This window comes from Megascapheus bottae, chromosome X, assembly GCF_031878675.1.
Source record: "Megascapheus bottae isolate mThoBot1 chromosome X, mThoBot2.hap1, whole genome shotgun sequence".
In the NCBI taxonomy this organism is placed as follows: domain Eukaryota; kingdom Metazoa; phylum Chordata; class Mammalia; order Rodentia; family Geomyidae; genus Megascapheus; species Megascapheus bottae.
Genome location: NC_143547.1, coordinates 53,587,801 through 53,600,825, shown reverse-complemented (window position 1 = coordinate 53,600,825; position 13,025 = coordinate 53,587,801). Strand labels below are relative to the sequence as shown.

The 13,025-nt window shown below is 33.0% G+C and overlaps 1 protein-coding gene across 2 annotated transcripts in view; it reads left to right on the top strand.

The window, feature by feature from the left end:
* Rps6ka6 (ribosomal protein S6 kinase A6) overlaps window positions 1–12,614 on the top strand; it is an 80,193-nt gene extending 67,579 nt beyond the window's left edge. For both annotated transcript variants that reach the window (XM_090326757.1, XM_090326756.1), the window contains 2 exons: window positions 6,867–7,004; window positions 7,451–12,614. In XM_090326757.1, coding sequence (XP_090182883.1) covers window positions 6,867–7,004; window positions 7,451–7,576 — 264 coding nt within the window. In that variant the 3' untranslated portion in view covers window positions 7,577–12,614. The remainder of the gene's footprint in view (window positions 1–6,866; window positions 7,005–7,450) is intronic.
* Window positions 12,615–13,025: the final 411 nt, after the last annotated feature.

Below are 13,025 nucleotides of genomic sequence, written 5' to 3'. Positions count from 1 at the left end.
AGTCATGAAAATAAATCATCAGTTGTTCATAGCCCTTTGGCTAGTACCTTTTAGAAACCTGCAATATTTTTTCTCACTTGATAATACTTTAGTAATTTAAAAGTTACTTTTCCTTCTGTTAGGCCTTGTTGATGTTGGTTACCAAAACCAGAAATATAAACATTTAAATGATTGTATCTTGCCCATGCAGAACATTTGGAATTGTTTTATTCAAATTGTAGTGGAGGTTGAGGCGATTGTGGGAGTCACTGTAGCTTTGTGTATCTTCTTTCTTCTTGCTGCACACGTCCCAGCTCAGACTTTGGTAACATTGGCATTGCTGCTAAGAGAAAAATAGAATCTGTTTTTTTGTTTTGTTTTGTTTTGTTTAAAAAAAACAGCAACAAAGATACAAGAAGCAACCAAACAGCTGAAAATTTCAGGATGTTACTTGCTTCAAGTATATATATTCTTGGATGGCAAAGCATTGGCTGGTAGACAGTTTAGTGTTAGTGATGAATGAAAGTTCCACCAGATTGTACTAGGGATAGTTATTTATCATTTCATTAACCAAGGCAGAAAGTATAGCCTAAATCTTTGTGAAAATTAGTTTTATTTCTATTGAACAAATCAAAATTTTAACACATTTCAACATTCAGATGAATAACTGTGATAAAGTTTTTATGCAAAAGTGAGGCATTTATTAACCATTTATCAGTAATTTCCAAATAAATGGATTTCCTTTTTGTGTGTGGGGGGGTCATGGGCCTTGATCTTGGTGTGGGCACTGTACCTTAGCTCTTCAGTTCAAGGCTACTGCCAGTCCCTTGAGCCAAGCCCCACTTCCTGCTTTCTAGAGGTTAATTGGAGATAAGAGTCAGCCTGGGCTGGCTTTAAACCTTGATCCTCAGATCTCAGCCTCCTGAGTAGCTAGAATTACAGGCATGAGCCACTGCACCCAGCCCAAATAAATGGTTTTCTTATGGGTATTTTGAGGAACTAGAAAGATTGTTCTACTATTATATTCATGTATCATAAAACTTTTACTTAAAATATGTATAAAAATTAAACCTTGAACAACTACTTAAACATAATACAAATATATAAATGAAGAAATATTTCAAGTTTAGGCCAAATTATTACTCAGTTTTGTTGCTAGTGGTTTCTTTCAATTAAGTTATCAAACAATAAATATCCAAGTAAGTAAATCCTGGTCATATCTACTTTGGGAGAATGAAAAAAATGTTTCAAAAGGAAATGAGAAATTTTTGAATTGTGGGTGAGCTCAAAAAATTCAGTGACTATTACTTAAGATATAGACACTTTTGTTCTTTCATTTGTCATACATCCTCCGCTTGTCAATCTGTCACGAAGAACTTGCTTTTTTCTGCCCTGAAGAATGTTAAAAAAGAAGTAAGATAAACTAAATCCTCTTTAAACTAATTTCATGCTTTAAAAGTATCAAAATGTTGATACTTGTCTGAGCTATTTTGTGGTTTAATAACCATCTTATTAATGTCCTTCCTAAGAAGCAATAATAATCAAGCTACGGCATGGTGTAGTAGCTCATATACTGACATGATGTCATAAAAAAATTGAAAAGCATATAGTAGTACATTCCTCTAATCTACTTCACTTGGGAGGCTGAGATGGGACGATATCAAGGTCAAGGTCATTCTGAGCTACATAGTAAGACTATGTAAAACATTTATTAAAATTTTTGGAAAAATAAAATGTAGTTTAAGGTAGGAACTGTCATAGAAATATAGAAAATGCTCATTGTTTATATTATGAAGTCATCATTTGTGCAAAATCTAAAAATCATCTTCCCTAATAGCCTCTATTTCCAGATTGCGTTTTATGTTTAGTTGCCTCATATGAGAGAAATAAGTTAGATTCAAGAGAGAACTCAGTCTAATTCCCAGTGGGGTGAGGTTAAGAAGAAAGAAGTAAATGAATGACAATAAGAGGAGAATTCTCTCAAGAATTCAATGTATTGGACTCTAGAACAATTTACTGTGTGTAGAACTAAATGGCTGAATTCGTGTAGGTCCTCTATTCTGTTCCATTAATCTGTTTTCATGCTGGTATAGTGCGAGTTTTTATTACTTTGGCTCTTGGTATGTTTTGAGGGTAAGAACTATGATAACTTGCAGCGTTGCTCTTTTTAATCAAGGTTGCTTTGTCTTTTGGGGGTCTTTTGTGCTGCCATATACATTTTCTTCCTATGAAGAATGCCAATGAAATTGTGAGAGAGATTACATAAAATAGGTAGATTACCTTTGGTTATGTTGTCATTTAAAAAATTAACTCTCCAAATTCATGGAGATCTATCCATCCCTAATGTCTTTTTAAAATTTTTTTAGTGTTTTGTAATTTTCATTATTGAGTGTTTAGGAGCCTTTTATTCCCAAAAGTACCTTTAAAGCTACTATTATTGGTATTTTTCATAATTTCTACTTTTTCAGTGTTTTTTTTACTTCTTTATTTTGATTTTTGTATCATTCTATTTTACTGAATTAGTCCATGGGTTGTAAGAATTTTGTAAAACAATATTTAGTGTTTTAGAGGCCTATGTACAAACAGGGATAATTTGGCTTCCTACTTTCCTATTTATAAGCCATTATTTCACTTAAATTCTTTAGCTAAAACTTCTACATTGAACAAGAGTCCCCACAGTGGATAAATTTGTCACATTCCTAATTTTTAGAGCGTTTTTTTTCAATTTTTCCCCATGCAGTATATTTTAGCTGAGTTTGTTGTATACAGATATGTTACTTCTATGCGTAATTTCTTCCATATTGTTAGGAAGGAATGTTGAATTTTGTCAGCAAAGATTTTCTGATTTTGATTGGCATTTACTTTATGGTTCAGAATGTTAAAGAAATCTTTATGTATTTATTAGCCATTTGTGTTTCTTCTGAGAACTGTTCAAATCCTTTGCCCATTTATTACTTGGTTTGTTGTTTTACTGTTTAATTTTTTGAGCTCTTTGTATATTTTGAATATTAATCCAGAATAGCTGTCAAGGATTTTTTCAATAGCTTTCCAGGATTTTCTCCCATCTTGTGGGCTGTTTGTCTGGGTTCTGATAAGTGTGTGTGTGTGTGTGTGTTTGTGTGTGTGTTTGTGTTAGTTTGGTTTATTTTTCTGTGCAGGGACTTTAATTTGATACAGTCCCACTTGTAAATTCTTGTTTTCTGAGCAATTGGAGTCTTGTTCACAAAATAGCTTTCTTCCAGATTTTTCCTTATATTTTCATCTGACCACCGAAGAGTTACATTGTTTTGCTTTTACATATTCTTTGTGTCTATACATTGCAATTTACATGTGTATTGGAATGGGTGACTAGTTTTTATGAGACAGTGTCTTAGTGGGTAGCTTTGTGTTGTACTACTCAGAGGAGAGAAAGCAGTAAAGAATCCATCATTTAAAATAACAATCCACATATTTACATGTATTAAAAAACACATAGGAAATATCAGCTACATCCCTAATAAGCATGCTAGAGTACTTATACAAATAAACTATTGATTTAAAATTATTAAATGCATACTTCATAATTAGAAAAGAAGAAGAAAAGGAGGACTTAGGAAAGCAGGAAAAGTATTGGCGATAACAGTGTAAGAAATATTGCTAAAAGTTAGCAAAGATAGAGTGAGATGAAAGTATTTTATCAATATAATATCCAGGCTGTCCACCATGGCTCATTCATATAATCCTAGCTACTCAGAAGGCTGAGATCTGAGGATGAAGGTTCAAAGCCAGATTGGGCACGAATGTCCAGAGACTCTTAATATCACCAGGAAACTGGAATTGGCACTGTGGCTAAAAATTGTAGAGCACTAGCCTTGTGAATTACACAGGGACAGCACCCAGTACAACCCCTACAACTGGAAAAGAAAAAAAACAATGTAATACCCAAAAGAGATTGATAAATGTGGTATTGTTAAGTGACAGTTCCTTTTTACAACTAATTAAGAATAAACATTTTTTATTAAAGGATTTATTAACATTGATTTTTACATCATATTTCAAATGATGTGTTTAACAAACTAGTATTCAAAAAGGGAATCTCTGTATACAATCACTGGCACTTAGATTTTAGAACATAGTTAAAATTAGGCTAAGGGTTTGTATGGCATGGATACATATTAATCTATGAAATAAAACATGTCTATAGAGTCATAAATCTTTATGTCTATGTAGTTGTGTTTATATTTCCAATACCATGTCCATAGCATTGGGTATGCAAATATTAAAGATAAACATTTTTTAAATATTCAAATACTTTAAGACGATATTTCTTCCCTTGTAAGGGATATAAAGTACCAATGTTTCATATTTCCTCCCAGATTTACCATATTGACATTTACTTGGTGTTCAAGGCAAGTAGGTATTGCATTGTTTTCTCTCTGAAATCAAAACAGGTTAGACTTGAAAGGGCTGTTTGGAGGCTAAGCCCAGCCCTGCCCTTTTCACAGTTGTATGCAGTAATATGACCACTACTATGCTGAAATTCTGCCAGCATTCTATTTATCTATGACTGACAATATGAGGGGGAGAGAAGCCACTCCCAATGTCATCTGAGCCCAAAAACCCTTTAATTGGAAGTCCCCATGCTGTGTTTCTTCCAAACGTCTTAAGCTTTCTGAATCTAGACATCAGTCATGTCACCACAGTCTTCACTGATAAGAGTGAAGCATGTGTCCCTGCGTGATTCTTCATTACAATACTGGTCTTCTCCATCCTAGTACCTGCCCCAGCTAGTTTTTTTCCACTTTTCGAAGTCCAGCTACAATGCTCCAAGTGTAATCACCCTTGACTACCATCTGCAGTGATGCCCACATTTCCCACCCAAGTGAACCTGCATTACAATGCCTGTATACAGGCTACAGCTAAGTTTCTTGTGCTCACAATGATTCTTAAACCATTTGGTTGCTTAGTCTCTGGTGCTCTCTCTCACCTGCTCAAATGTTTGACTTCTTTTGGAATTATTCTCCACTATGTTACCAGTGAGTAAATTTGGAAACACAGAGGGCCCTTCCTCCAGTATCTCCTTGCTCTGCTGTTCTCATATTTTCCATATGTTTCAGACCGTGTGACCTTTACCTTTTACTTTTATTCTCATCTTTTTTTTTTTGACAGTTCTGGAGCTTGAACTCAGGGCCTGGGCACTGTCCCCAAGCGTTTTTTTTTTTGTTTTTTTTTTTTTTTTGCTCAATGCTAGCACTTTACCACTTGAGCTATTATGCCACTTCTGGCTTTTTCTCTGTATGTGGTACTGAGTAATTGAACCCAGGGCTCCATACATGTTGGGCAAGCACTTTACCATTGAGCCACTTTACCAGCCACCCTTTTCTTTTTACTTAAAGCTCCGCTGGTGGAAGAATCAGTTTTCCCCTATCCTGTTATCTTTATGCAAACCTAAGTCAGTATTTCTGGTTTCTATCTGGTGTCTGTCTATAATGAATTAATGCATTCGCACACTTTCCATACCACCAACCCTCACTGTAGCCATCCAGATATATAATGTTTTGTGTCAGATTTTTGTTGGCAGAGGAAAATGCTTTGTCTGTTCTACCATATTCCTCTCCTGGAGTTAACTTATTCTTGAATGCTCACTAGCACTGACCATCAAAACTATCTGGACTTGGATTTTCTTCTTTTTGGGTTTTTATATATCAATTTAATTTCTTAAGTAAATGTATGGCTATTTAGATTATCTTTCTTCTGGAGTAATCATTGACTTCCTTTTCCTTTCAAGGAATTATTTGTCCATTTTTTTTATTGTTGGCATAATTTTTTTTCAATTTGTATTGTCAGGGTGGTGTATAGAGGGGTTACATTCTGAGTTGTATTTACCTTTTTATTTTGAAAGGTAAATATTAGGCTTTGAAAAGAAAATGTGTGCATCTGTGTGTGTGTATGCGCGTGTGTGACACCCACACGCACACACGCGCACACACACACATTCTCAATTGACATATTTTCCTGTTCTACTCCCTTAGTTTCAATTAATATAATTAGTTTGAGCCAGGCATGGTGGCTCACATCTGTAATCATTGCTACTTGGAAGGCTGAGATCCAAGGATCCCAGTTCAAAACTAGCCCAGTCACTATAGAACTTGAGACTCTTAGCTCCAGTTAATCACTGGAAAAGGGAAAGTGAGGCTGTAGATCAAGGGGTAGGGCTATAGCCTTCATCTGAAAGCTCAGGGACAACGCCCAGGCCCTGAGTTTAAGCCTCATGACCCACCAAAAATTGTACTATTATACATTTAAATTTCTTTTTACTATGCATTCAAAATTCTTTTATTGTAACAGATATCAAAATAATCATATATGTTGCTGTTAATGGAAAACTTATGTCCACTTATGACCAATGTCATGTTAGCAGCTAGTTACTAACATATTTATGCTTTATCTCCTTCGATATGTTAGAGGATATAAGTAAATGACTTTCCATTCTGTGCTATATCTGTACATATACCCTTATGCACCTTAAAACCCAGCTTACAAGGAAAGCTCAATATAGTTCCTTCTGTTCTTAACCATTTAACAGATTTCAGGACACCTATTTCCACTTCACACTTTTTTTCCTCAAGTGATCACTGACTTCTTTCTAGTTCTTAGGGTTTGGCATTCTTTAACTTACAAATAATACTATCCAGTGAAAAAGATCTATTTCAAGATTAAATAAAATTAAATATTCAGAGTTCAGATTTCATTTTTACTAAATATGTGAAATAAACAGGTAACAGCCAGTTATCTGCAGGTGGCTCACTGCTCTAATTCTAACTGCTGAGGAGGCTGAGATCTGAGGATCTTTATTTGAAGCCAGCCCGAGCATGTTATATATATAATATATTTTCTTTTTCATTTAGGATTTGCTTTCCCACATGCTTCATATGGACCCTCATCAACGATATACTACTGAACAAGTATTGAAGCATTCTTGGATAACCCATAGAGGCCAGTTGGCAAATGACCAGACAAAGAGTAATGATGCATCACAAGTTCCGGTAAAACAAACCAACTTTTATGTGCCTTTTTAATAATACATAATATAGACATTATTTGCTATGACACTGTGGTAGTCCTCTTTTCCTCTACTCTGATAGTGGGAGATACTAGTTAAACATCATATTTGCAGTTAAGGATAAAAGGAGACTAAATGCAAGATATCTATGCAAGTGAAATATTACTGTTTTTCTAACCATTAGTTCCAGTTCCTGATTTATAGGCTTTGAACTGTATTTAAATCCATTGTTTTAACAATTTTTCATAAGAAACAGATATTTATGTGAAAAATACTTAATACTGAGGTGTTATTTCTAAAGACAACATCAGTATCTTACCTTCTTGGGAAATAGTTTTGCTATATACAAATACTTCATGATACACTTTGAAAGATTTTTCACCTCCAGATGTTCATTATTCAGTGTATGATGTTTCCTCATTATGACAGGAAAGAGTGATCGCAACATATTCTGTCCTGACTCACAAGACTTTTCTACCAATCCTGGAGCCTGTTGCTGCTTCAAGCTTAGCTCAGAGACGGAGCATGAAAAAGAGAACATCAACTGGCGTGTAAGAGTGACAGTATTCCTCAGCTACTTGGATGAAGAGAAAACTAAGTGTGTGGCTTTTTTGCCTAATCTTCTATCAAAGGCACTGTTTCTGCTATATTACTTGAATATTCTGTTTAAGCCCCCCCCTTTTTAGGGGGAGTCAGATTAAACAAAACTTACACAGGTCCACAATATTCATACTTGTTATTTTGCTGTAATGTCTCAATGTTTATTTAAGCATAAATTTGGTGTTCACAAGGTCTTAACTTTTCTGCACACTGACTTATAATATTCCTTCCAAATAAATTTCCCATCTGTTTTTACTTTTTCTGGTTTCATACAGTAATGGTTTAAGGAGTCAAGAGCAAAACTCAAGATGCTTATAGTATAGGGCTAAGCAGTGCCAGTATTTTTAACAACAGATCCTGAAGAAAAAGGCCTCTTTTTGAAGAGAAAAAAAGTATTATAGAAAATCGTTCTTTGTGCACAACCAAAGGACTTCATTCATTTGTGTCTCTGTAATACCTAATTAGTAGTCATAGTAGTTTGGTCCCTGAGCACAATACATTTGTGCTGATTTATGAACTCCTGATATGGTTTGTGCCAAAGTTTAATACAAGAATTAGATCACCAGTGATGTGTGCATACAAATATGTATATTATCCATAAGTGGCCTAATGTAGTGAACGTTTCTATAAAGCTAACATTTGACATCCAATGGGATTGTAAAGAGTTTTTACCCAAAGGATATATGTTAGTGTTGTAATCTGCTAAATAGATTATAGGTATGCTTTTGAAAACAAAGTACATGATGTTGACACTACCTTGGTGATGTGTAACCTGACTATGAATATAACCAATTGGATTTAATTGTCATCTGTTCCCTTTTAAGTGGAGCTATACTGTTGTATATCTGACTTCCATGTTTGGGGCTACAGTGTGGTATATTGATCTACCTTGACTCCTATGGTAATGTAGTGAAGTTTTACTATAGTGGACTTGTGCACCTAGCACATATGATATAGAATAATGTATTTCAGTGTTAGATGATGCTACATAATAGTTATACTTCAAGAAGATTAACATTTTAAATAGGAAGTAATATGTGAAATTTGAGCACATTAAAATCATATTTATAATGAAATAAATAGTTGGCCAAATTGGTCTTATAAAATCTATGATTCAGAACCACTGTGTAATATGTATCATTTTCTCTAAGTGCTAAAATAAAAAAAATGTTGGGGAAAATACCATTACTACTGCTACTGACAGAAAGCATTCATGAATGTAAACTGGAAGTTTTGTTTAGTGAACATAGTGAACTACTTGTGTGTGCTAAGTGTACTGTTTCTTGTGTGTTTTATTTTGCTTAGTTCAGAGAGAATTGATTACTGAATATATCATTTAGGCTAGGAGACATGTAACTGGTATTTAATAAAGGAAATTATACATATTCTCTTTACAATGTATGTGATCTGTATTCCATGCAAAAAAATCTGTTTCCTGGGTGTGATCTAAAGTATGTATTCTTACAATAAGGTATCTTTCTGAATAATTGGAAGACACAGAAAACACATAATGCCACATGATAATACTGTGTAAAAGTAGATAGATGTGTATGTTGTGGATTTTATGTTTCAATTTGACACTTTCCTTGCTTTATTACAACAACTACTTGCATGTATTAATTTGTGTCCATATATTTGAGTTATTTTCATCCTGTCATTACTTATCTTATTTGTGCTTCCTATCAGAGTTGATTTGTCATACTCGAATACAGTTTTGATCACTTACCACATAAAATTTTCCATGTATACTTTTTAATAAGATTAGGGGAAATAAATTGGAAAATGAAAATATGATCACAAAGTAGCCTTTATTTTATTTTCTATAATCCGTTCTTTAAAGTAGATGATCTTCATTAGTTTTTATTTAACCATAGAATCTTGTCCTGAAAGGAACGCTGAAAATGAAGAAGTAGCACCATTCCTAATTCAGTGAGGATTGCCAATGTACAAAAGACACAGTATACCAGTAGATGGAGCCAGTTTTCTGCTAGAAAAATAAAATCCACCAGACTAACAAAAGTAGCAGAGACCAATCCAAGTTTAAGTGAAAGCTTCAGACTATACCCTCATTTTGTAGAAGGAGCCCAGGTAGGGTTGCCCAATCCTCTTTTGGTTAGAAAAAATAGATGTGATAAATGCAGGATTGAATGAGTATTTTACTAAAGTCTTGTTTAAATGAGTGACTGTTAAAAAACTACCTTACCCCAAGGCTTAAGGATACTATGGTTTTATGAACAATTATTTTGCTTTGATTTTCTTTTCTAATTAGTAGTTACTGGTAGTATATAATGATGATTGTACAGTTTGAGGGGTTTATAAAAATTGTTTTGGAAGGGAGAGGATATTGTCCTTATTTTTCTTAAATGGAAATACTATTCATTTAGATGGACTATCAGTTAATTGTGCTAAAGCATATATTTAATGAATAAACTCGGAAAACCATTTGCAAGAAAATAATGATGCAGTGCTTATGATTATAAACTCATAGGCTAAAACCATGGTTCATCCTTTCAGGAAGATCAACTATTAGCCCATTTTGTTGGAATGCTTAAACATTTGTTGTAACTTTTTTTACCATTAATACTTAAACAGTAAAATATTTTAATAACCTCTCTGCTCAGCACAAAAGAGAGACTTGGTAATTTTCATGCTAAAATATACTGCCTGGAAAAATCTAACTCATACTGATTGAATAATGTCAACAATAAGAGACCATTCATCTATGAAGAAGGAAAGAAATGCCTTGTACTCTTAAGTGCAACTAGAAATATTACAGTTTACTAGTTATAATATTTTCCTCCTTGATTAAACCCTGTTCTCCTCCCCCCACCCCGCCATCCTATTCTGTGATCCTGACTTCATCATTAAGACTTAATCTAGTCCTGGAAAGATTCAGTCCTCCCAAAAGGTTTCCATTCTCTTAGATGAGGTCTTATCAGCTAAAAAGGTGAAAAGGGAAGCTGTCTCATTAAATTAATTCACACTTTTCTATGAATGGCTTAGAAATTCCATTAAGCACATGAACTTTTACTCACAGGACTTTTCATCAATGTTAATAAACAGAATGATTTGAAATGCAATTAATAACATTTTCTGGATAAAAAACTTACATACTAGGTCCAGGAATAAGAGTAATCTAATAAACTTTCTTTTTTGTACAGTTCCTTTCTACTTCTCAGTCTGAATTTTATCTTAGACTCTTTCAATCTTTTTAATGATGAAGAATTTATGCAACAAACTCATGTAGCAGAAGGCAGGGCTAGATTACTGATTCTTTACATGGTATTTGTTAAGCTCATATTTGTCTGTATACTTGTTTGGCATATGTTTTATAAAACGTTTACCTCACCTTTGTGTTGATAGAGAAGGAAAGAATAGAAATTTTGTATGTATACCAGATGTGGTATATATTGTATACCATTGTATAGATTTTAGAACTTGGAGATCCTGTTATCACAATGTTTTTTCAAAAAATGAATCCACAATAAATATAGATTGGCCAACTGAAATTAAACTCATATTTTTATTTCAAAGCTTATGCAGACATTTTTGGTTGGTGAAATCATAAATCAGTATTGTGTCATATGCCTTCCTATGTAGGAGTGTATTAATATCTATATTCACATTAAACATTATGCTCATGATGCACTGTTTCTCATTTTGGTTTTACATGTGATTTGAGTGAAATGATAATACTTGATTTCACAAAATTCGACTTGGTTGCTAGTACATAGGGAAATACTTCCGGTTATAGTAAGTTTTAAAATACACACATCCGTTTCTTTTAAACATACAATGGAGAAATTCAGGCTTATTACAATATGAAAATGTATACCTTTCCATTATTGGCCACCAAAAGAATTTTAGTTAAATCATTGTGTATTTGTATCTGTGTGTGTCTGTGATTGTCAAGTTGTCTTAACAAAAGATAATCTTTGGACAGCTCTTTTATTTTGTCTAGTTATGGAAACTGATTTTCTTGTCTAACAAGTGCATTTTCTTTTTAGTAATTGGCATTATGTGACCAATTAAGTATTTGGTTTTCTTTTCTCTCAAATAATATTGCTCAGTAGCATTTGATTTCTCTTTTTAAATATATCTCCTTTGAAAGTAAGGTGGTTTTAGTGTAATAAAATCATTTTTGACACCAGGAAAGCAGGTTAGTGAGAGACTGCCATTTTTAAGATTATACATAAAATCTTCATTAAATTTAAAAATGCCAACATTGATTGGGAATGAGCATTTATCATATTTTAAATTTCATAGTACACAAGAGAAGAATATACATTTCTTCTAAGTTTTATTTTGTTGAAAACAAGAAATAATGTTTCTAATAATTCACACACAGTTTGCTATAGCCACATTTAAAAAAAAACGAAAATGTTTTGCCAATATTTCCCTAGTACTTTTGAATTTCTATACTTATTTTCTGGTGTGGAAGTATAGTCCCTTGCATTTCATTGCATTTCTATAGACAGAAATGGTTTTAAACATTGTGTGCAATTTGCTTCATGTATACTTAAAATCCAGAAGCTATAAATTAACAAAAGACCCCACTGTTCAATAAATGTATTTTCTTTTTTTCTCACTATTACAGATTTTATGCCGTCATTTACTTTATAAATATTTTCTTTAAGGCCCTATTTTTTGACATTAACATTTTCCTTCATTGTACAAAATTTCTCATCATGTAAAATCAAGTTCAGTAGGACATTTTACTTTGTTCTTTTCCCTCATAGTGCTGCTAAAGAAATGTTTATCATTTTGAATTTACAACATGCCAAAGATGACAAATTATATTTATTTTTGTTGTTAAAACTGTGAGCAACAATTATCAAGAAATCATGTTCAACTACTGGCATTTTTCTGGGTACTAAATAAAAAAGCTTCAACTTTCTAACCTTTTACACTTGAGCTTGCTTGGTCATTTATAGATATAAAACTTTATTATCACATACAGCTAATTGCTGAATGAATTGAACATTCTATACATTGTTCGGGAGCCGGGTGTAACAAGTGTTTCAGCATACTGCTTGATCATACAAATTCTTTAATATTTCCTGAATCGTAATATTTATATCACTTCTGTTTTTCTCTTGATGCTTGTATCAGCTAAAGAAATTCAATAAAGTATGTATTTATCAGCAAGTTATATACAGTGAAAATGTTTTCTGCAATGAGGGCATATTGATATGTTAGACTCTAAGTATCGATAGAATTCTTTTATACTTTGAATCCAATAGAATAACAGAAATTTACTTAAAATGAGATGTCACATTTGTAGTTAAGTTCAGTTATATCATCTGTACACAAAAATGCATTTGAAGTCTGCTGCTGCAACTCTCCATATGATATTTTTTTCCTCTCAACATCTTTTTTTATATATTTTTATTGTAATTTATAG